Raw genomic sequence first — 24,115 nt, 5'->3', positions numbered from 1 at the left:
GATCCTGTATTGCAGCTTATCAGTATTGTTTGAGAACAGGATCATTTTGTGTGAATGCTGGATAGAGTTCATTTGATTTTTATTGATATAGAATTTCTGGGTTGGTATTTGACTGAATGTCATCAGATGTAGGCATATTTCAAAGTGGTGCTTGGGTTTGGTGGGGGTTTTTTTGTACAAGTCTTTGTTTGTTTGGGACTTTTTCCTACTGATGGAGCAGAGTGGCTATTTCTTTTAATGTTTTAAACTTACTGCAGTGAGCTATTAATTGTATAAGATGTATAAGATTTTTTGCAGCTTGTTCATCAGAAGATTTTCCTGAGTTGTTTTCTTATGTAAATACTAAAGAAACAGAACTTTAGAAATAAATAAATGATTTTTAAAAATTGTTTTGGATTGAAATAATATTTTTTAGCTTTTTTTCCTTTCATGAAAACACTAATGTTTCCGTATCGCTCAACGAGTTTGAAATGAGGTTGTATTTTCTTTCTTCAGTGGTCTCACCAGAATTTAGTCTTTTCCTTTTTTTGAATTTATATCTTTCTTTAGTTATTTTGGAGATAAAGTTGTCCTTTTTTACTGACTGTGAAGCATATCTAGAATGTGTTGTGAACTAAGCAGCTAAAAAAATATGCAAAAGCAAAATGGTCTGTCATGCAAAGGCTTGTCACTTTGGAATTATTACTATTAAAGAACTAAGCACAGAGGTTATTGAGCTGCAGGTCTCCTTCTTGAAGGCCCAAGAATCACTGCAATGTGACAGGTGCTGTAAAAGTTATATATTGAGACTAGGGAGCTTCAGCATTCATTTTAAAATGGCTTTATATCTTTCATATATTTAGACAGATAAACCCTATTGCCCTGGTCTCTAAAAATAATTCCTATAATACACGTGAAACTTGACTGTTTGTAAATGTATTATAAGCCAAAGAGCAAAAAGCTTCAAAACAAGTGTGTAATTAAGCATCTGCACTAAAGAGTATGAAATTTCATATCGAAGCCTGTCTGCAGTTGTCTTGAAAGGGAAGGCAGGAGGAGTGGATTAGACTGAAAAGTAGTAATAAAGAAAGAGCCTGACATGCTGTGGCATTTGGGGGATTTGCATATATTGCATATTATTAGGTAACAGAAGTCATTTAACATCTGAAGTTAAGACACAAAATGATTACTGTGAGAAACAGCTGGCATTTAGATGAAGGAAATCCCAGGCTTGAGAAGTCTTGAACTTGGAAAGACTCATGCAAAAGTTCAGTTTTAGTTAATATGGTGTTTACCTCACATGTTTGTTGGAGAACAGTACCTCTCAGCTTTTCCAGATGGCAGAACATGTTGTGTTTTACTTTAACCACTTAGATCCACACATTAAAATTTTACCATTGTGTGTATATAGAGCTTGTTGTTTCACCACAGCAAGAACCATTTAGAAAAAAGAAGAAATAATTACAGAGAAATATTAGTTTGTGGCAGTTCCTTATGCATGAATATTGCAGCCGTGCTACATCTGAGGGGATGAATGGCATAATATTAAAAATAAAAAGTGAAGATCAAATATACTGAATACATAGGTTTTAGACATCCAAAGACAGAGGCTGTAAAAAGTTTGAGGTTTTTTGTCAATTCTGGAGTTATTACAGCTTTCTTATATTTGTTATCTTAACAGAGTAGTGTTCACCTTAATTACCTCCCATTGCAAACATTTAATTAGAGGTTATGCTCAACAGTTGCTGCATGGTTTGTTACTATTTTCCAAGTATTTTCTGATCAAAGAAACTATTAACAGATTATAATTAAATACAGGTCTGAAAGATTATAATCTTTAAACTCCAAATATACTGTATTATCAGGGTTAAAACAAAGATGCATCTGTATATTTTTATTCTTATATTCATTGTATTACTTACAGGCATTGTAGTACTTCATTATGAATTATATTCTAAACAATAGCATATGGGAAGATCCTAATACAAGTAAGCAAAACACTGAACACATTATAATTCTTTAAAAATTGTTTTGCTTCTTATGGAATTGCCTTAGCATCACATTTATAATTGCTTTTTGCAAAATATAAATAGTATTTTAATTTTATCTTATTTTTTTTAATAACATGAGTGCTTTTTCTGGCTGTATGAAATATATTCCTCATTCCTCATTCAGACAAATTACCCAACCAACATAACAGAAAAAAAACAACTACATGCTAGTTTTATAACTAATTTATAATAGGTGTATCGATGCAAAAAGTTAACCAGAGAGTCCCATAGCCTCTCTTCTCTCTACTGCAAATTCCATTACTGTATTTTTCCTGATTAAATATACTTACAAACTGATTTCTCAGAAGGTTTTGTCAGTCATTTAGATACCAGGCTATGAATAACAACAGATATCAGCAAGTAATAAAGTTATGGCTACACAAGAGGTAAAATACTGCTTAACTGAAGTGACTTGAATGTGTTATGTCCTTGTTTAAATTGTCCATAACTTGCATTTGGATACTGAGGGAGTACTTGGCCGGTTGCTTTGTAAGGCTAAACTCTTCCTAGCAGTCTGGAAGATGCTGTGTGCACATCCATTTAAAAAATATCCAGTCACCTGGTAGCCAACGTGTGTGCATAGTATAAAACAATTCCAGACTCAAATTCCCTTGTCTGAAGAGGATATAAGTGTGTAATTTGTGCATTTGTGCTGTGGGTGAAAATCATTGAAGTATACAAGATTTCTACCGTGGAAAGAAAACACAGGTTTGTTAAAACTTGTCAAAAGAACAACAAAAGAGATTATTTATTCTAGCATGTTTCTTTTCAGCTGCCATTTGCCTCTTCTAAGTGCTTTTCCATAAATTGACAGAGTTTTAGATGACATGTTACCTTGTGGGGAAAATCCAAGAAATACGATACAGATATCACTGAAGTCTTTGTATTTTAAAATATTTAAAAACCTGTTCTAAGATCGGACTGGATGTCAAACCAGTGTGTTCCTTCCACTGTATTAGCTGATTTCTTTAGAGGCATGAATGTGCTGTACTAAAAAGAAAAGGAAAAGTAGCCCGTCTTGTGACTGGTATTAGCTGTTCAAAAAGGGAGTACCACCCTCAGCATCACATGCTAGTTGACATTTATATACAGAAATGTACATCCATATAAGTATTGTTTTGGTGATCAGTCTTTAAGGCAATGAGAAAAGGGAACAAGGGCTGACCAACAACATGGTATTTAATTTTTACATATAGGAATTTCTGCTAAATTTAATGTGTGAATTATGAAAGATGTGCAAAAAATTTAGTGTTATCCACAAGAGATTTATGTTCTGACCAGTGGCATAATGTAATAAACAAGAGCTACAAAGGTTGGAAAGGAAATGCTCGTGATAATCTGATGACAATAAAATGATCATCGTATCTCATTGGTTACTTGCATTGTTGGGTGATTGTTCAGCTGTTTTACATAAAGTTCTCTTTTGCCATTTGTCACTTTTATGAATTATTGTGAATATCGCTGCAGGGCAAAATGATCTAATGAAAAAATGGAAGTTGAGAGGAAGAGCACTTCCTTTACATGATGCAGGAAGGGATTAAACTGAAGTTTACAGTGAAGAGAACTTCCATCTATCCCACTTCTAACCTTTTGATGCCAGTGTCAACATGAGATGCCCAGAATCTGGAGAATGTTCAGAATCCAGCAGGTTTAGATAAGGAAGAAGCTTATCATTATGAAGATAGTCAGGCATTGGAACAGATTGTACAGAGAAGCTGAGAATGCACCATCCCTGGAAATTTTCAAGGCCGGGGTGGATGGGAATCTGAAAATTCTGGTCTAGTGAGGAGTATCCCTGCCTATGGCAGGGATTGGAAATAGATGGCCTTTAAGGTCCCTTCCAACCCAAACCATTCTATGATTCTGTGATTCTCTTACAATAAAGAGAAACAGAAAATACAAAATACAAGTATGACAGGAAAACGCACGGAAACATGTATTTTTTGTAGCTGCATTAGGTTCAGGATGGAAGTGTTACAGATCTTTGGTCAAGGAGAGGGTTTGTGCAAAGACTACAAGTCAATCAGGAAAAAAATTGGAAGTTAATATAATGGGAAAGAATAACATAATGCTGCAGCTCAGAGAGCAGTTTATTTATAGCAGTTTATTGACAGGATGAGAATATTATTTTTAGCAGCATCTTTTGAATGCTCTTTAGGAGAATTACATCAGTGTAAGAGTCCAGAACACAGTACAACGACCAAAGGATTTGCCAGCTAAAAGAAAGGTTAATGTTTTTAAATTCAAACCTTGAAAATATTTTTCTTTCATCGTTCAAAGTGTTTTGATAATTTTTGTGCATCGCAAGGAATGTAAATTGGTAAAATCAGGATTATTTGCATAGAAATATTTCAAAGTTATCTCTATAAAGAAATAAAAGGCTATTTAATTTGCCTTCCCTATTTCTTGTATTAGAGCGTTGACTGGGAAAGACCAGTAATACTTGTACAGAAAAGAACATAATGAATTTCACCGCACAAATGAAAATTAACTATTTTTTCCCTTGTTGAAATCTGTCTGCTGGCAATGCAGCTATTTGACTCTCTTTGTTACATTCTTTCCATACTATTGGCGAGCAAGATCTGTTGGATGGAGTTTCCAAACTGCTTATGAGCACCAACCCACCTGCAGCATGCTACAATAACTTTCACCACAGGACAGATCCTAAAGCAGTTGAATGAATATGCTAAGTTACACACCAATCTTTGTCTCTTTAGGACCAGGAAATACATTAGCCACGTGCATTTACAGGAAAATCTCAACTAGTGGAATAAAATTTCTGATCAGGATGAAAAAGCAATCCAATTAATGGCTTCTCCTGAACACCTCTAAACTGAAAAAGAGTATTGTAATGTTTGTGTCCTTTCTGGACTAAACAAAGTAAACAAAGATGTCTTATTAATTCTGCAAATTCTGGATTTACCCACATTATCATCAGTATTCTTTGATGAAAGTCCAAGAAACCTGCAATATCTAGAAAAATATCCATTGACAAAAGTTATTTTAGAAGACACTTAACTGTTATTCTTATGGAGTTTGTTAGCAATTCTCCTGTGATGAGCAGCATTGGATTTGTTATCTTGTCCTGAGATTAGATGTGGCTCTGAGACATCTGATTTGGTGGAAGATGCCCCTACCCGTGGCAGGGGATTGGAATTTAAGGTGGCCTTTAAGGTCTCTTCCAGCCAAAATCATTTTATGATTCTGATTCTATAATCTTAATATACATTTAATATACATTTAACACAATCTGTATCCTGTTCTAAAAATATCCTCGTTTTAAGTCATGTCTCATAAGGAAACAGAAATGGAAACTACTTTTATGAAACATGAGAGGAAACAGGGACAATTCAGGCTGTATAAAATCCTGCAGATGTCAGGACTTCAGGTGTTATCGTCTGTAATCCCAGGAATGGAAATTCTGATGAGTAAACTCTACACTGATATGTATTTAACCAAGCCCAGTCATTTAAACAGATTTTTTTCAGCTTCCTTTACCATCTAACTACCTTCTGCAGGGCAGAGGTGATTCTTTTGGAGGCCAGAATTTCAAAGCAACCAGAGTCCAGCAGAGATGCTGGAGATTTTGTCCATCCTTGAGACTAATCAAAAAGACACATAACAAGGATTTCTAGTATTTCAATTACCTCCAGCACCTTTGTAATTAATTTGTGCTCTGAAGGAGGTGTAGAAGATGGTAGCAATATGCAGGATATATAAAACCTAACTAGGGAAGTTCAACAAGAAACTAGATGGAAAAAGAATTCCATGTATCAAACAAAATACAATATTAATGGTTCTGTCAAAAAACTTAGGAATTACTTTTTCCTTCTGGCAGGCTGCTCAATGTGTTGTACATCTTTGTCAAATGCTCCATAGGGTGTTTGGAAAGGAAATTATGCACAATATTTTAAGATGTGAACAGTCAAAATGTTAAATATTTTAATTTATCTTTCTGCAAGAAAGTACATGTGGGAAACACAATTTATATTTAAAAAAATCACCCCAATATTATTTTTTGCTATGTCATTTTAATGAATGTAGATAAACTGTAATGTGTCTGTTCAAAATTATTGGGAGGGAGGAACACAACAAAAAAACCACAAAACAACAAGTCAAGAACATTACAGTTCTTTTGCTTTGAAAGGACCTTTCAAAGCATTACCATTACCTTTTTAAATACAGAAATACACTTATATAGGAGGGAGAAAAAAACCCAGTCAAGATGAATGTCTTTGATTCTGTAGATCTCAGGTGGAAATTGTTTTATAATCAACTTTCTTTAGATTTAGCACATATTACTTCCTGTGATCCCAGTGTTTAATCCCCTGCAGGAGTGGTTATATTCTAGAGACATTCAGACAAATTGTATCTTTAGGGGAAGTAATAAATTTTTTGCAATATTTAGCATGAATTCATTTTAATTCTGAAAAATAGTGGCATTTTCTCCTCCTATTCAGACTTATTCACCTGTATGTTTATTTTTTTAGCTAGAGGGACCTTGTTTAATATTTACATTAAGCTTCAGTTTAATATTTCTATTAAGTGTGTCTGGTAACAGATGACAAAGACAGTAGGAAGTCTGTTTTCTCTAGATACATTTGCAAAACTGTGCATATAATTTCTATTCAGTGAGAAATCACTGAATCACTAAAATCATCTGTATACTATTCTTTTTATAAATACAGAAGGTTAAATGATTTTGGTGTGGTCAACTGTGGTTAATTATAAGGCTCACAAAACATCTCTTTTTGTATTTTTGTGTGTTACAGGTAGCATAGTGTACCTTGGGATGATGGTGGGGGCATTCTTCTGGGGAGGCTTGGCAGACAAGGTGGGAAGGAGACAATCACTCCTGATATGCATGTCTGTCAATGGATTCTTTGCCTTCCTTTCATCCTTTGTCCAGGGCTATGGCTTCTTCCTCTTCTGTCGCTTGTTTTCTGGATTTGGGTAAGCTCCTCTGGTTTTGTTCATTTTCACATTTCTATTTGCAAAAGCATATTATTTAGTAGAAATACAGCCTGTATCAGCAGTGAGAGAATTAAGCAAGGTAGCTACTACACTCTTGAATAAAAACCTAAAGGGGAAGAATAATTTTGGGGGAAATACACAGACTGAAAACTGTGGGATTGAATTTGATCTTATATTGCAAAAGAATTGTGTTGAAAACTTGATCAACTTGCTTCATTCTTTTATGTCTCAGCTTCTTTATGTACTCCATCTTGTTCAGTCAGCAACATAACACTCTACTCACAGGTGTATGCTAGGATTTTGATAATATTTGTAAAGTTTCTAATGTCTTTATGTGTACAATATTGTTTATAATACCGTTGCATCAAGATAGTCAAATTCAAAATGGGGTGTTAAACTGCACCAAATGTTACAGTTCTCTCTGGATGAATGGTGTTTATGGACCTGTGTTTTCTTTGCTGTTCATTTAAATACCTTCTCAGTGATTAAATTTATACATTTAAAATTTATGGGCAGCAATGGAGATACATAAGTAAATTATTATGGGAAAGCCTCTACCTTTACTGCACCCTTCAATGACAAAAGCTCTGTTCTGTAGACTGCTTAGTTTAACACTTCTGGTCATTACTTGATGCAGATTAAGACTCCTAATTACAGTTCCAGTTCAGACCACTGTCAGTCTTTAGTATGCTGAATAGACAGGATCTGGTGAGAGCACAGCAATTGTACTGTGAAGTCATGCACATGAACTCCACTGTTTTTATGGTTTGTTTCCTTTCTGTTTACATAGCCATGGTTCAGCAATGAAGTTGTGTGATATTTATGTTTTGGGAAATCCTTTGAACTGGTCTGAAGTAGGCTAGGGCTTGACATGAATACTGAAAAGAAACTACCCTAGCATTCAGTAGTTTTAAACAGATTTAGGAAGAGGAATGGAAGGACAAGAGGAGAGAGAAAAATATGAGGAGTCCTCTAGCTAGAAGAATCTCCTTAGTCTGTCACGAGAATGTTAGATGGGACTTTATAAGACAACAAGGGGAAATGGCAATATTCTAATTCCTATAAACCCCAAAATCCCATATCATAAGTCAACATCAGTTCCAGGCGCTATTTTTTTTCACTCCATGGAGAAACACTATAGATCATGTTTCATGACACTTTCACTCTTCTGAGATCCTGGCAAAGTTGAGAAGCTTATTGTATTACTGCTTAGCCTGGCTTATTCCCTGGGGCAGCTCTGGACCCTTATGCTACAAAGGTTTTTTGTTTTTTGGCAGACAGGTTGGACTTTAACCTAAATTGTCCCTTTTTGGGGATACTGCAAAATATGTACTTATGATGCCCTATGAGAAACTTTCCTGCACCATTTCCTTCTCACCTGTCCAGGAGCTTTTACAGTAAGAGTCAGTGACAGTAGCTTTCCTTCTGATACATGCATGTCCTTAACTGGGAACCATGTTCTCTGGCATACCCAGCTTAATTATGATTAATCTTCCTTGAAGGAGCAGGCCCTTCATATCTGGATCCTATACTTTCCCCACTCTGTTCAAAGTCCTCCTACCTCATCTTTGAGAGCTACATGAATAGATCATAGATAATTTGTCACCATGTACTATATTTTAAATGGACCCTCCAAAACAAAACACACTCCAAACCAATCAAACAACAACAACAAAAAAGACAGCATGAACTGCAGAGTCATTCCTCACAGCAACTACTGTAGGAAGAGGCTCATGGCTGGCTCATATTTGCTGTTTTCTTCAAAGACTGGATTTTTCCCCAAATAATCCCCTTCAGATGGTATCAGGGTAGCAGTGTGAAAGCCATGAGGTTTCTAGAAAGTCATCTGTTTCTCAGACCCTCCAGATGAGGAAAAGCTCATCTTGATGGGTGTTTCCCCTTTTCCAGTCAATGGGCACTTCACCAAATTGCCATAATTTCGCAGATACGGAGGATAGTGGCTTAGAAACTTTGTCTTCCAATTCCATCAGGACCCACAGATGTATCTTATCAGGTCCCATCAGCCTGTGTGCCTCCAGGCTACTTAGATGTTCTAAATCTTCTCCTAAAGTGGGACGTTGCCATTCTTCCAGCTCCCCTGTCTTGCCATTGCAGCTGGTGTGAGTGGAGCTCTTAGTGATGAAGGCTGAGGGGAAAAAAAAGTTGTTGATTGCCTCAGCCTTCTGCATATCCAGGTAACCAGGTCTCTCTCTCACATTTTCACTAGTCCTCTTGATGACATTCCAGTGTACCCCTGTTTTCAAGGGAGGATGCTTTGTTCCAGTAATTTTGTGGGATTCCAAGAGCCCAACTAAGGAAATGGAACGATTTCTTTCGAGGAAAAAACTGAATGATACATTTTAAAGGCAAAATACTATTGTTACTCAGACTGGAGAGGAGTAGGAGTTTTCTGAAGTGGCAGAGCGTTATCTGGACAATTTCTTTTAATTAAAGAGCACTGAAATATTAAGAAGTACTCAAATTATATAAAACCATTTAGGAATATAGAGTTTAAACTGCTCCGTTATCTTCTAGATCATAATAATAATAAAAATATTAAGAGACATGAAAAATATCACCAGAATCTCATAGAAGATTTTATCTATTATAAAATACTATAAAATATATTCTTCTCTTAATCACTTGCAGTGAAAATGTGTTTATAGAAATAAAATGTTCAGGAGAAAAAATACCCCTTCAGCTACATTTCCATCCCATTTTTAATCTGAAAAAACCCTGAGACTAGTAAAACTTCTGCAGGAAAGATAAGAGATTTTGAATGCAAACCAGTGAAAATAATATCAAGATACTGCTGCATAAAGAGTATTGAGACATACAAAATTCTGAAAGGTAAACTTAAGCTAGAAAAAAGAATGAAGAAATGTTGGAAAGTCTGCAAAATCATTTCCCTTTCCAGAAAATAATATCAGAACTGTGATTCTTCCATTGATCAATTGAAAATTAAAACTCAAATGGAAATTGAATTCAAAAGCCTGAAAAAGATCTAGCAGGGTTTTAGACATGGTTTCCTACAAAATGAAAAGATCTGAAAAGGTGCAAATATTTATCATCAAAAAGCACCTTGTTGTATCTGTCTGAAAATGTCAAAGGAAAATTTCTCTGATACAGAGCATGACTCACAACAGAGCTGTTAACTTGAATGAAGCTGGAGCTGCAGTCTGTTCAACACTACCACTGAAAAATATTATTCTCAGCTACATAATTTTATCCAATTGCTAGAAAACATGAATCTAAGCTATTAGTTTTATTTTTAATGATTTTTGATAATTTTAGATGCTTATTTTTTAAGCACAACAACTAAATTTATAATAAAGTGATTAAAACTTCACTACAGATTTGTCTCATCCCAGTAAATTTTATTTTGATGTCTATGAGATGTGCAGGGATTACACAGTTTGAGGGAAAAAATCATGCTTATCCAGCCCAAATGTTACTTCTAAAATAAATCAAAGTTTTCATACAGTTAAAACTGGGTGAAAGAAACACCTTGAGGTGAAATACAATTTAGAAATTTTTTAGACAACTTCATACATTTGCTCCTGGTAGAAAGTTATTCTTTCTCCTGCGCAAAATAAAAATCGCTAAATGAATATGTCCTATTTTAAAAGCACACACTATTTCCAGACTGCAAAGATTTCTTTCAATTTGCCAGAATTGCCAATTTGGCCAAATATCTCCTCCAGGCCCACAGAAATATGGAGAAATACAGGTTAGACGTTGCTAACTGATGTAACTAAAGGCTATTATTTTCCTCTGCCTGTTATCCCTTGTGAATAAAAGTCTTTATCAGGCTATATTATGGTAACATTCCTTTTCCAGACTGCCTTAGACTATCCTTCATTAAATCTGTGACTTATCTTCAGACGTTTTTCTTCATCCTTCTTTAGACAATCTCTAAACCTTCCTGCAGTACTCCTTCTACATTATTGGGATCTACCACAGAGTGCTGGTGTCACTGTAGCAGAACAAAATTCACAATTCTGATATTTTCTCAAATTCTTCATGTTTTCATGGGGAATCAAAAGTTAGCAAAAATCCAAGACTGTGAATGTAGTTTCCTGTAACTTGCAGGTTTGAGGGGTTGCCTGTATAAGTCCACACATGCTTTTTCCAGCAGTTTTGCATATTATGTCTAATAGCAAGAAACACTTAGGGTTGTATATCCACCTTTTAGAGACTATGACATGAAGGGTATGCAAGAAATTTACATGTATAACTGCAAAAATCTTCCAACAGAGATACAGACCATGTGGAAACAGGACAAGATGTTTGGCCTACAAGGAGCTCCTTCAGGAACTTCAGATCCAGATCAACACCCAGCTTTTATCATTTTATGTCATCAGTATTTAGTATTGTGTCATATTTATAATTTTATGTCATCAGTATTTAGTAATGTGTCGTATTTATCTTTTACCTCTTCACATCCACTTGTTTCACTTCTTTTTCATGAAGCACCTTGTATTCTCTCACTCTCACAAGGCTGTAATCTTCTGCCCCTGATTCCTCCTCAGCATCCAGCTGTGTCCTACCAAGGGCTATCAGTGTTTTAACACTGTGAGTTAATGAATAGCTCTGCAGGTGACTGGCTTCAAAGCTGATAGACTATGCCAAAAGGGATATATGCTTCTCAGTGGAGCCAAAAAAGCAGCTGGCAAGGTCTGAGCTTCACAAATAGCTTCGATTAAGTCCTTGCAGCTTCAGATGGGGATCAAGGTTGATGAATCTAAACTTCAGAGAGAAGTGGTCTTCCCTAAACTTCCTCTTCCCTTCCCTAAGAGAAGAAGAAGAAGTATACTTATGAGGAAAGGAAGATTATACAAAAGGGAAAAAAAGACTAGACAAGGGTAAATAAAGAGAAACTGCATGACAGAAAAAATATCAAAAGAAATATTGTGGAATCATAGAATTATTTAGGTTGGAAAGGATCTTTAAAATCATTGAGGTCAACCATCAACCTAATACTGCCAAGTCCACCACTAAGCCTTATTCCTAAGCACCTCATCCACACATACTTTAAAACCCTCCAGGGATGGACATTCCACACTTCCCTGAGCAGTCTGTTACAATACTTTGTAAACCTTTCCATGAAGAAATTTTTCCTACTATGCAATTCTTCTGGCACAGCTTGAAGTTATTTCCTCTCACTCTGTTTTTTGTTACTTGGAAAAGGAGAGACCAATCTGTCACAATTAGACACAAAAATAAGGATGCTTGACTCCAGCAGGTAGAAAACATCAGAAAGTCAAACCTTTATTGCAATTCCTTTCTGTCTTTTTATACAAAGATAACAAGACATGCCATTGGTCCACAGGATGAACACCTCTCTCCATTGCTTAAGTAACACAAACAAAGCCTAGGAGAGAGGTTGTTATGACAAAGGAATATTGTTTACCCAGAAATGTTATGGGAAGAAAAAGTGTTTACACAAAACTGCCTGAGAAAGGAGAAACTGCTGAAAACTCTCCCTTGGGAAAGTCAGCAATTCTCAGGCTTCAGAAAATTGGGCCTACACCAATCTGTCTACACGCTTTTTCAGGTAGTTGTAGGGAGTGATAAGGGGTTTTCTTATTTTCTCCAGCTGAAACACCCCCCCGTTCCTTCAGCCACTCCTCTTACGACTTTTGCTCCAAATGTTTTGCCAGCTTTATTGCCCTCTCTGAACATGTTCCAGCATCCAAATGACCTTCCTGTGGTGAGTGAGTTTAGGAAAACTAAACACAGGGTTTGAGCTGTGGCCTCACCAGTGCCCAGCACAGGGGACAATCCCTGCCCTGGCCCTGCTGGCCACACCACTGCTGATCCAGGCCAGGATGCCCTTGGCCTTCTTGGCCCCCTGGGCACTGCTGCCTCATGTTCAGCTGCTGTCACAGCACCCCCAGGTCCTTTCCAGCCCCTCTGCCCCAGCCTGTGGCCCTGCCTGGGGCTGTTGTGAGCCAAGGGCAGGAGCCAGCCCTGGGCCTTGTTGAACCTCACCCCATTGGCCTCAGCCATGATCCAGCGTGTGCAGATCCCTCTGCAGAGCCTGCCTGCCCTCCAGCAGGTCAGCACTCCCACCCAGCCTGTGTCACCTCTGAACTAACTGAGAGTGCACAAAATCCCCTCATTCAGATCATCAGTGAAGGCATTAAACAGAACTGGCCCCAGTACTGAGCCTTAGGCAACAGCACTGTAACTCCATCCACTTTCTGGGCCCAGCCATCCAAGTAGATTTTTACCCACTGAGCTGTGCAAATGTCCAGGTCATAGGCTGCCAGTTTCTCCAGGATAATGCTTTGTGAAGTGGTGTGAAAGGCTTTATTAAAGTCCAGCTGGGCAACAAATACAATCGCTCCCTCATCCACAAAGTGGGTGACCCTATAATAGAATGAGATCAAGCAGGACCTGCCTTTCCCAAACCAGGCTGGTGATGCCTGGGCCTGATCCCTTGGTTCTCTTGTATGTGATGATGTGTGTGTGTGTGTGTGTGATGGCACAGGCCGATCTGCTCCATGACCTTCCTGGACACCACAGTCAGGCCTCCTTTCCCAGATCCTCCTTCCGACCCTCCTTGTAGATGGGCATCATAGATCCCAGCCTCCAGTCGACTGACACCTCCCCAGTTAGCCAGGACTGCTGGAAAATGATGGAAAGTGGCTCGGTGAGCTCTTCCACCAGCACCCCAAGAACCCTTGGGTGGATCCAATCCAGGCCCACACACTTGAGCATGTATAAGTGCTGTAATGGGTCACTGAACATTTCCCTTCGGATTATGTGGGCTTAATTCTGCCTCTTCTCTGTCTTACAGATCAGGAGGCTGGGTACTCTGAGAACAGCTGGTCTGACTATTAAAAATTGAGACAGAGAACACCCCAATGTTTTCTTCATCTTTTGTCACTGTGTTTCCCCCTTCATGTTAGAAAGGCTGGATAGTCTCTTTAGCATGTCTTTGTCGTTAATATATTTATTGAATTTTTTGTGTTCTTTTGGTTTTTGGGTTGGTGGGGTTTTTTTGTGGGTTTTTTTTTTGTTTGTTTGTTTGTTTGGTTTTTTTTGTTTTTTTGGGTTTTTTTTGCCTTTTTACAGCAGTAGATAAAGTTCCAGTTGGGCCTTGACTCTCCTGATTTTCTCCCTGCATGACCTCATGACATCCCTGTACTCTTCCTGAGTAGCCTGCCTACCCTTTCATAGATCCTGAACTCTAATTTTTTTTCTGGAGTTTGGATCTCTGTTCAGTCAGGTTGGTCTTTTCCCTGCTGGTCAAACTTTCAGCACATGCTGACAGCCTGGTCCTGGACTTCTAGGATTTCTTTCCTGAAAAATGTCCAGTGTTTCTGGACTCATTTGCCCACCACAACTGCCTCCCAAGGGACTTTCTCAACCAGGCTTCTAAACAGGCCCAAGTCTGCCCTCCACAAGTTCAAGGCACATGTTCTCCTTGCCACCCTTCCTTCCTTCTCCCACGATGAAATGCTCTGTCATTCTGTGATCACAGTGGCCCAAAGAGCCTCCAACCATCATATAACATCACCCACCAGTCCTTCTCTGTTCACAAACAACAGGTCCAGCAGAGTGCCCCACCTTGCTGACATCCTGACCAGCTGTGTCAGGGCATTCTCATCCACACACTCCAGGAACCTCCTGGACTGGTTCCTCTCTACTCTGTTGCTTTTCCAGCAGACATCTGGTAGGTTGAAATCCCCCACAAGAACAATGGCCAGTGATTGTGAAAGTTCTCTCAGCTGCTTCTAGGTTATTTCACCTGCCTTTTCTTCCTAGTTTGGTGGTTTATAGCAGATACTAAATATGGTATATGTCTTTCAAGTAGAAACTTGAAGGATGAAAAAGTAGAAAATCCACAAGAATTCATTAGCAGTGATTTTGTGCTTACCAATATTAGCATATATGAAAGCAATTTATCTGACATATCAGACAAATTCTTTACTATTATATGCTTGAATGTAAATTAAACTTTTTTTTTAATAGTATTGGGTAAATACGGGGAATGAATTATTTATTTGTCAATTCATCTTTCATCAGAACTGACTACTGTAGAGTTCAGTAAATTATCATGTGCATCTTTTTTACAGGGACTCTTGCTATTAATAGCACACAGGCCATTTGTGTACCTGCACGAAAACTTCCTTATTATTCATAGTCCAAAGAAATACTTATATTTAAAATGGGTACAATGATAAGCTAAGCTTAGTCTTTAGGGTGATGCAGTTTCCTGTGGCTTTATCCAGCAGTTCTCAAGGAAAAGGTCAATCTGTTTGCTTACCCTTAGAGCAAATTATACTTTGCCAGTTTAATGGCAGTTCTGAAAGGAAAACAACAGAGATATTTTTCAATGAGACTTGTGGTACTGGGGCAGAAAACTGTTAAGAAGAGTTGTTATGTGCAGTTGAATGGAAGGACAAGGAGTGATGGGCTGTTTCTAAATCTCTAAAACTGAGTTTTGAGCTCTATAACTTTTTAACAAATAGCAAATAACAAGGTGACAATTTGTCTCACACAGACACTATCTATTTTTATCCTGGATGTTGTTCAAGTTTGGAAGAGTAGACAAGGTATTTCAGAAGAAGACCATGCTACCTTGTATATTTAGTATTCGTAAACGCTTTTTGTCCTAATTATTTCTGTTCCTTGTATGCTTTTGCATTTCAAGCCCCTTTGGCTAGTGAATCTGCAAATAAACAATAGCTTCTATCTGAAGCCAGAGGTTTCTGAATGCCTCACAGACGTGTTTTCATCCCAGCTGTCACACTGTGCAGTTGCCAAAATCTGTTGTGACAAATCACAGCTCTGAAGGTAGATTAGCAGACATTTATCATCTTTGTTTGTAACAAAGAAAATGCAAATGTAGCTTAGGTTATTGTTTGTTTCACTGAATCCCACTCTCCTGAGGTGCATCACTTAAATCTCCTTTCGGTTTCACCTTTCTCACAATTTCACAGCACAAACATGAACTGAGAGTGTACATAAATGCATAAATATGCATTCTCTCTTGCTCTGCCTACATCTGATGGAGTTTACTACATAAGATGAAGAATAATTGAAAAGATCAATATTTATCAGTCTTCTGATTGACATTTATGCTGTTCTCCCATATATAAACAATATGTGCAGTAGCAAAAGGTTCCTGCTGTTTCTTCAGTGTTGCTCTTGCATGTATTTCTACATATTTACAAGAAAAGCAAGGCTGAAGGCATACATCTTTTTATTTTACTTGAAAAGTCTGATCCTTATTGAGTGGGAGCACTTATTTCATGATTTTAGGCCAAGTCCAATGAAGTTTTGCCTTGTGTTGGCATTAGATTGTGTTTCATTACAGAATGTGTTATTCAGAAGACAGATGTCACTTGTGATCGTCTTTCCAGGGGGTTGGATCAGTGGGTTTTTAATCTTTAAAAAAATGTTCAGACTCCACACAATTTATCTGTGAAGATATTAAAAAGTACTTAGTTTTTGGACATACTGACAAGATACATAATTTTGTAACCCCTAAGGAAGTAGTGCATGGACTTCTCTCTGTTATCTGTGGGTAACATGTTTATATCCACTGCTTTGGTTAGGATAACTGAAGAGATAGCAGAAATTAATAACAGATGAGACACAAAAATTTCAGCCTGTTTGAATAATTTGTGTTTAGGAAAGTTAAGCTCCTTCCCATTTTTAGAATTAATGCTCTTCTCAAGTCAACACAGTTTTCATGGGCTTTTCATCTGCACAAGCAGACATAAGACAAGAATACAGTTTCGTGTATCAAATTATTTTCTACAAGTGACAATGAGCCGTATAATTTACAAGTACAGTAACAGCAAACAGCCCACTGTATCATACCAATTAATAGCCAGAAGTAGACTTAACACGGTATCCTGGGGGAAAAATAACATTTGCATTTCCCTTAAAACAAAATATGAAGTCTTCCTACTGAAAAATTAGTAGCAGCTCTGCTTTTAATTTTATTGAAATTCACTTCTGTGTGTGCTACCCTACATTTCACAAAATGTTGGTGAGCAACAAAGAGGCAGTTGCTTTCAAACTTACAATACAAAAATGTGGAGAATCACATTCTCTTCTATCCATATAGGCATACAAGGTCTCACCTTCACTGCTCAGAGGCTGAATAATTAAGGGTTTATATGAGTCCAAGTGAAGATGGGTCTAGCTTAATTTTTTTTAATTGTAAAAATTATAGTCTTCCTTGCAGCTGTTGGGTGATTTGGTGGTGAGGTTTTTAAATATGAACGTTTTATAAGCTAATTCATAAATGGCAGTAGCAGCTGAAGGATCTGAAAAATTCTCACAAGAGAGTGATGGAAAAGGTTGGAGATACTCTGATCTTTTCTTGCTCAAGTCTTTGAGAGGAAGTTTATGCTTCTGCTAGCACTATTCAGTATACCAGATACCATATTAGTTCCATAATAGAAAATTACTGTAGTACCAAGCATAAGTTAAAATTTCTGCAAGTAGGAAGAAATTTCTTTGCTCCTCAGAAGAGGAGGTTCTCTTCTAAGGAGTAAAGAAAGAGTCTTCTCAATCTGTATTCAGTTTGTAAGGTGATTTCTCATTGTTGCTTGGTGTGATAACATTTGTAGCTGTTCCTACCCTCCCTGTCCTGCTGTCACTAAATGTCACTCTGCATTAAGGAGCAAGTTTTAGGGAATGGAGACGTGGCTACTGCCACTTTAAGAATGTCCAGCATTAAGAGCAAGAGAATAGTCTTCAGCAGATGGATGCTTCCTCTCCGTCTCCCTCCTTGCCCCTCAACAGTTTTGCTTTTGATTAGCCTTTCTAAGATTTTCATGATAGATTTTTAGTCTTTGCAGTAGCTTTGTGATATAGGAAGAGCTTCATAGGTACCAATATACTAAAATATTGTACCAGTATTAGTCTGCACTTGCATGAGGCCAGGGGAAGAGTTTAATCAGCTGAGAAGCAAATTTTCCATTCACACGTTTAAGGTGCAAAAAAGTGCACAACACGCTTTACTACAGCATCCCTATGAAACAGAGACCTACAAATCTACATAGCAGCAGTTTTCTGTATGAAGGAAGTACATCCTGTATTTCTCCTTTAAACTCTAGACAAGTTATCTCCACTGTTTAATGAATACAAACATAGTATCTGGACTTTAAACTGTTTCTTAGCCTATTGATGTACTCACTGGAAGCACCAAATAAACCAATCAGTTGAAACAGAAAAACTGTGCGTTTTCAAAACTGATTATTTTTTTCCTGCTTATTTGCATATCCTAAATAAACATTTTCATTTTCTGGCTCTAGAATTCATTTTACATGTATAAAAGGTCTATTTACTAGGAAAGTTGCCCCATTGATTTGATCAGTATAGACAGGGCTTCTTCTGCAGCTTTGGAGAGCCTTTAGGATGTATGTCAACCCACCTGGATCAGTTTTAACTGCTAAAGCAGCATCTACCTCTCATCATCCATGATATAGCTGGTTCATGCTGACAGGTGGGAGATGCCTTTTGTGCTGCTTTTAGTCAGGTTCTCTACCTTTTGTGATATTAAGACAAGGTAGGTTTTCTCAGCTTGAAACAGCCATGCAAAGGATGCCAGGAGCAACCTATTAAATTAGATCTTCCTGGAAGTGGGCACCTCATCAGCACTTTTCAGCTTTGTCAGGAAAGAGGAAGATCTTGTTTCTGGTTCTACTAGTAAATATTTAACTTTAGAAACGAAACTTTAATTAGAACCTAGTGTGTACTAGGAATATTGTGGGAGTGCTGTCTCTGCACCCTGGAGGGTTTACATCACAGCTGTAATCTGTTTATATTTTGGGAACTGGAGAGCCCTGAATCCATAAAAGCACTGAGACAGCAGGGTTTCCCCACCACAGGAAAATGAGCTGTGGTTCTACCTTGGGCCATGCCCCCTCATTTTTTCCTCAGCCCAGGCTTCCAGGGGAAGCTCCAAGGACAAGATCTCTTGTTGCCTGTAACAGGGCAGTTCCTAGTGAAGGCTTTCAGTATTTCCACCCATGAGAAGAAATGGGATACAGCCCTTGTTAGCTGTGTATGTAACAAGAATTTCCAGAGGTGTAAGCTTTTGTGTTAACAGCACAGCCTTTAAGAGCCAGCAGGTTCAACTGTGCAAAAGATTAGCTGTAAAGCTAAATATTGACCAGCAGTATTTCAGAGAAGACAAGGCTTCAGGATGCCCTAATTGGACCCTCAGTACCTGAAGGGATGCAGTAAGAAAAATGAAGAGAGACTTTTTACAATAGCATGTAGTGTTAGAACAAGGGAGAATGGCTTCAAACTGAAAGAGGTTTAGGTCAGATATCAATAAGAAATTCTTTCCTGGGAAGATGGTGAGGCACTGGAACAGGTTGCTGAGGAATGCTGTGCCATCCATGGCAGTGTTCAAGGCCAGGTAGGATGGAGCTCTGAAAAATCTGGAGATTTTTCAGAAAAATCTGGTGAGAAATCTGGTCTAGTGAAGGTGTCCCTGCCCATATGAAGGGGTTGTAATCAGCTGATCTTTCAGGTTCCTTCCAACTAAAACATTCTGTGATTCTATGAAGAGCTGTATAAAGGAAAAGAGAAAACAGCAGTCCCCTATACAAGCTCAATCTAGTACTTCATCACAGTACATGAAGATACACTAAAATAAACTGTACAGCTGTGGCACTGAATTCTCTTAGTGGTGAAATATCATTTCTGTATTCATGTTTCCTTTATCTATATCTGTTTAAAACTGCTGTTTGCTTCCACTTTGGCAGCTCCCAGATGACATTATAAATATGCATTTATCTTTAAAATTCACTTAAAAATTCAAATTTAATTAAAAAAAATTAAACTTAAAAATTCAAACCATGCCATATATTGCTTTAAATTATGGAATCTGAAGGTATTTTCTTCATTGGAAAAAATAAAATCCACGGGCACTTGTCTTGATGTAGAACAAACAGCTTATGTAGTGAGCAGGTAAAGATAGTAAAAGATGACTTGGAAAGTGGTACCAAAAGTAATATCTATTTTCAGTTACTTTGATCTTTGTAAAACCAAGTTAAGTCTTCTCTTTTATTTTTTGTGCAGCTTGCACCATGAGAAAGACATATTTATTTTACCATGAGAAAAAATGAATATTATATGAATGAATATGCTTTTCATAAAAAAAATAAGTAAAAAGCCAGCATGGGCTTAGCTACTCATGTAGTGCAACTGAATAGAATATGTTTTGAATTGCATGTAAAAAACCTCATTGACAGTTGGTTAGTTCTTGGTTACCTAAATCGTGGGAGGTAAGACTTAGATAAATACCTATTACTCTTAGGGAAAATGATTAATATTTTTCCATTAGAAGCAATGTATTTTGACACTTGTCAGTTGACTGCCATGATTTTGTAATGGTGAAAGTCAAGACTGTGCTGGTTTCTGTTCCAGTGACTGACACATTGAGAATTCCTTTGAAACACTGAATCCAATAAATAGTACATAGAATTTTCAAGGAAATATTTAACAAAAATTGCATCCAAGCTGATGAAAGTTTTCTCTAGAGTTCTCCAATACACGGTACAATTTGAGAAAAACACTTACCAGAGAAGCTGCTTGCATTTGAGGTTTTTGATGACTGCTGCTACAGGCTTGTTCAAACTTTATGCAGCTGTTACTCTGTTGCCTAATCCATGATCTGTATCTCCTTTTAGGATCGGTGGAGCTATGCCAACAGTCTTCTCCTATTTTTCGGAAGTGCTTGCTCGGGAGAAACGAGGTGAACACCTGAGCTGGCTCTGTATGTTTTGGATGATTGGTGGCATCTACGCTTCTGCAATGGCTTGGGCAATAATTCCTCATTATGGTAAGAAAAGCCATAGAAGAAAGAAAAATCTCCTTGTGATTTGGAGGTCTTCTAGTACAAAAGTAAAGATCTTGAGGTATAGCCTTAAGAAGGGTCTTCATGTCTGTTCTCAAACTACTGACCTAACTGACAAAAATAAATTGATTTCTTTTGGAGGGTATAGTGGGACCAGGTTGTATGTGAAATAAGAAATAATTCATTATGTGATGGAAAACTTCACCAATATCCATATTTAGTCAGATTCTTTAAATTACTGAAAACCTGAACACTTGAAAATGTAGTAGGTGTTATTGTTAAATCTGGAGAAAATAGTTGATGTAGAGATTTGCATCAGAGAAATTTTAAATTGCTGGAATGTCAAATTAGCAGTCCTTTTGATGTAGTGATAGATTGTGAAGTAAACATTCTTGAAAAGAAGAGTAAGAACTTTCTTAATGTTTGCAGTGCTGAAATCTTAAATTGGTCTCAAAATAAAGCTGTATTGAATGTTTCTTAGTAGATATTTTCAGTGGTGTAAAAACAGATAAATGGAACACAGTACATTTAAGTACTGTAGGGATGTATGAGGGCAATGGCTGAAGTTACACTCACGTGAAATATAAACTACTTTGTCAGGGAGGTCTTTAATTGCCCTGACATAGTTAAGCATAATATGGAGGTACAGATTCAGTTCTTTGTCTCCCAGCCTTGCCTTTTAGAAGAGTTAACTGCTCACAGGTCTCCAGAGTTGCTGAGATTGCTCAGGGGCTCTTAAAAATCAGCTTCTCAAGCAGTTCTCTCTGGCAGGCCTCAAGTGAAGTAAAGCAGCACTGTGAGTTAGCTGGCATCCAAAGCAGCTTTCTTTAGCCAAGCAACGAGGTTTTTTGAACCTATATGGTGGAGGTTTGCCCAAAGTGATGGGAACATTTAGCAAGTGATAATGTCCAGAAATAAATTATAACAGTGCAGACTAATCAAATACCAAGACTGTTGCATTAAAATTAATTTTAGGGTTCAGTACACTCAACCTGAATCTATATCTGCAACCTTGCCTTTTGACTTTGAATTGCTGGAAACAAAGAGAGGAATTTGTGCTGACAAGACACCATATAGATTTCTTTTTTCCCAAGTAGTAAATTGCTCTGGATGCCAAGTACTTTTTTGCTTTCCTATGGACTTTTATTTTTTTATCTTTCAATGGAAAATGCAAACATTGTGACAGACTGATTTACATAGGTTGTCAAATTTCATGTAGATCTTATAAATAACTTTATACCCTTAAGAGAGGTGCTTTTTAGAACATCACTTGTCAGTATATTTTAATATGGTAGACTTATACCAAAGCAGTGTCACTACAGGGAAAACATTTCTTCTCTCTTGAGCAGTGGAGAAATATCAGCAACAAAAAGGGAGTGCTGCACTCGTTGTTGTTCCTGTTTTGTTGTTGCTTTTTCCACCTGCAAAAATGTTTGATAAATAACATAAGACAAAAGAAATTAAAAACAATTTCCAAACATAATATGCTTTAGTGCTAGACATATGAATCACTACTTCTAGTTTATTAAGGTAAGTTTTAAGGATCAAAAAAAGAAAAAAAAAACAACAAACCAAACCAGAATCTTTTTTCACAGTAAAGAGGTAAGTTCATACATAATTTTGGCAAAATTAAACAGAATGTATATATAGGTTTTGATGAGGTCTTAAAACTGTCTTTACTTTTAAATCAGAACTTTTTGTTATGCTGGAAAATTAAAACCTAGTCTTATTAGTAGGAACTTAGTTGCTACTACTAAAGTGAAGTCTCTCCAGTTCAGGCAGACTATTTTGTTGTCATAATGCTGTGCCAAGCTCTCAGACGTTGCCAAGGGCTCTCAGGTCAAACACTGCTCCAGCATTTGGGGGGGGTGGTCACACATTACTGTCCCCTCCTAGAAACATTCCAGGTCAAGCAGATGCCCATGCAGGTGTCTACACCATTTGTATAATATGTTTTTACAAGGAGGCTCTGACAATAATTTCTCTTTTACAATTTCTAAATTATTTCTACATAGATTTATTTTGCCAGAATTAAACAGAAATAGAGATTTTCCTCCAAGTCACTTTAATCATTCACATCTTCACTGACCAGGAAGCAAAACATAACTATAAACAACCCACCCACTTTTAAACCACATTTGTATTTGTGCATGGGTGTTTCTGTGTCCTCTGCTTCCCACTTGAGGAGTTGGCAGTGTTTGTTTTTCTCAGCTGGACTCAGAAGTTACTCAATACCAGTGTTATTCAGTGAATGAAGCTCCATCCATAAAAAAGGCAACAAACTATCATTGAGCATAGTGGAATTATTCTTATATTAATAGAAAGATATCAGGTCAACACAGTAGAATATTTTTTGAATATTCTTTTCTTCCCTCATTTACCAATGTATTCATTTCATTTGTACTTCTTCTTATACAAGCCACTTTTAGGAAGTTCTAGATTCATAAGGATACATTACCTACCCCAAGGCAGACAGTGAAGCCACGTATGTATGTTTGCCCATTGAACATTTAGATATATCTTTCTGGAACAAAATGAAGATTACTCTCTAGTTGTAATAGTTTGTCTCTGTTGTTGTTCAAGCAGCACAGCAAGGTCTGAAACAGGAGTAATGCCCTGAAACAAAAAATAAAGTGTTGATAACTCTTGTCTTGACATCAGCATGTTGTTAAGTGAGGGATTACTGTGATGCAGTACTGCAGTGACCACATATGGAAAGGCAAATATCATCTGGAAGACAAGCATTTCTATAGCAAGGCTTTTTGATTTACATATCTGTTGGCCATTGTTTAAAAAGTGAAAGTTTGTGTAGACTGGTTCAAGGTCTCCTAAACTGGAGCTCAGGCTGTGAAGAAGAAGAAACATCTGCAGAGAAATGCTTCTAATTGCAACTGATTTCAAAAGTCTCAGATTAGACTGCTAAAACGAAATTCCTCTCTAAGGTGCTTATATCAGGCTGGATAGGAGAAATAACAATCACTCTGTAAATACTTCTGCAAGTGCAATTTTAATTTTAGCACACTACTTCAAGGTAGATCAGTTCAAAGACTGTCAAATGCATCAACTGTATTACAGTAGACTTCAATAATGTTCATTTTAGAAATAATGAAGAATCCTAAGGAAGAGAACATTTAGTTTAAAATCCAGATATTGATATCTTATAGTTTTTTTTACACCAAGTTTATTTTTAGTCTGAGAATAGGAATTAAAAAGAATTATGAAAGTTAATCAGTTATTACAAAAGAAAAAAATCTGTGCCATGATAGTAAAA

General features: G+C 37.1%; 1 protein-coding gene across 1 annotated transcript in view; it reads left to right on the top strand.

Moving 5' to 3' along the window:
- SV2C (synaptic vesicle glycoprotein 2C) overlaps positions 1-24,115 on the top strand; it is a 113,653-nt gene that overhangs the window by 48,468 nt on the left and 41,070 nt on the right. Inside the window, exons 3-4 of the mRNA XM_063422443.1 lie at positions 6,803-6,983; positions 20,678-20,829. Of these exons, the coding sequence (XP_063278513.1) occupies positions 6,803-6,983; positions 20,678-20,829 (333 nt within the window). The remainder of the gene's footprint in view (positions 1-6,802; positions 6,984-20,677; positions 20,830-24,115) is intronic.

The sequence above is a fragment of the Prinia subflava genome, chromosome Z, assembly GCF_021018805.1.
Source record: "Prinia subflava isolate CZ2003 ecotype Zambia chromosome Z, Cam_Psub_1.2, whole genome shotgun sequence".
Taxonomy (NCBI): Eukaryota; Metazoa; Chordata; class Aves; order Passeriformes; family Cisticolidae; genus Prinia; species Prinia subflava.
The sequence above is the reverse complement of the archived record's forward strand: the minus strand, read 5'-3'. Positions and strand labels throughout refer to the sequence as shown.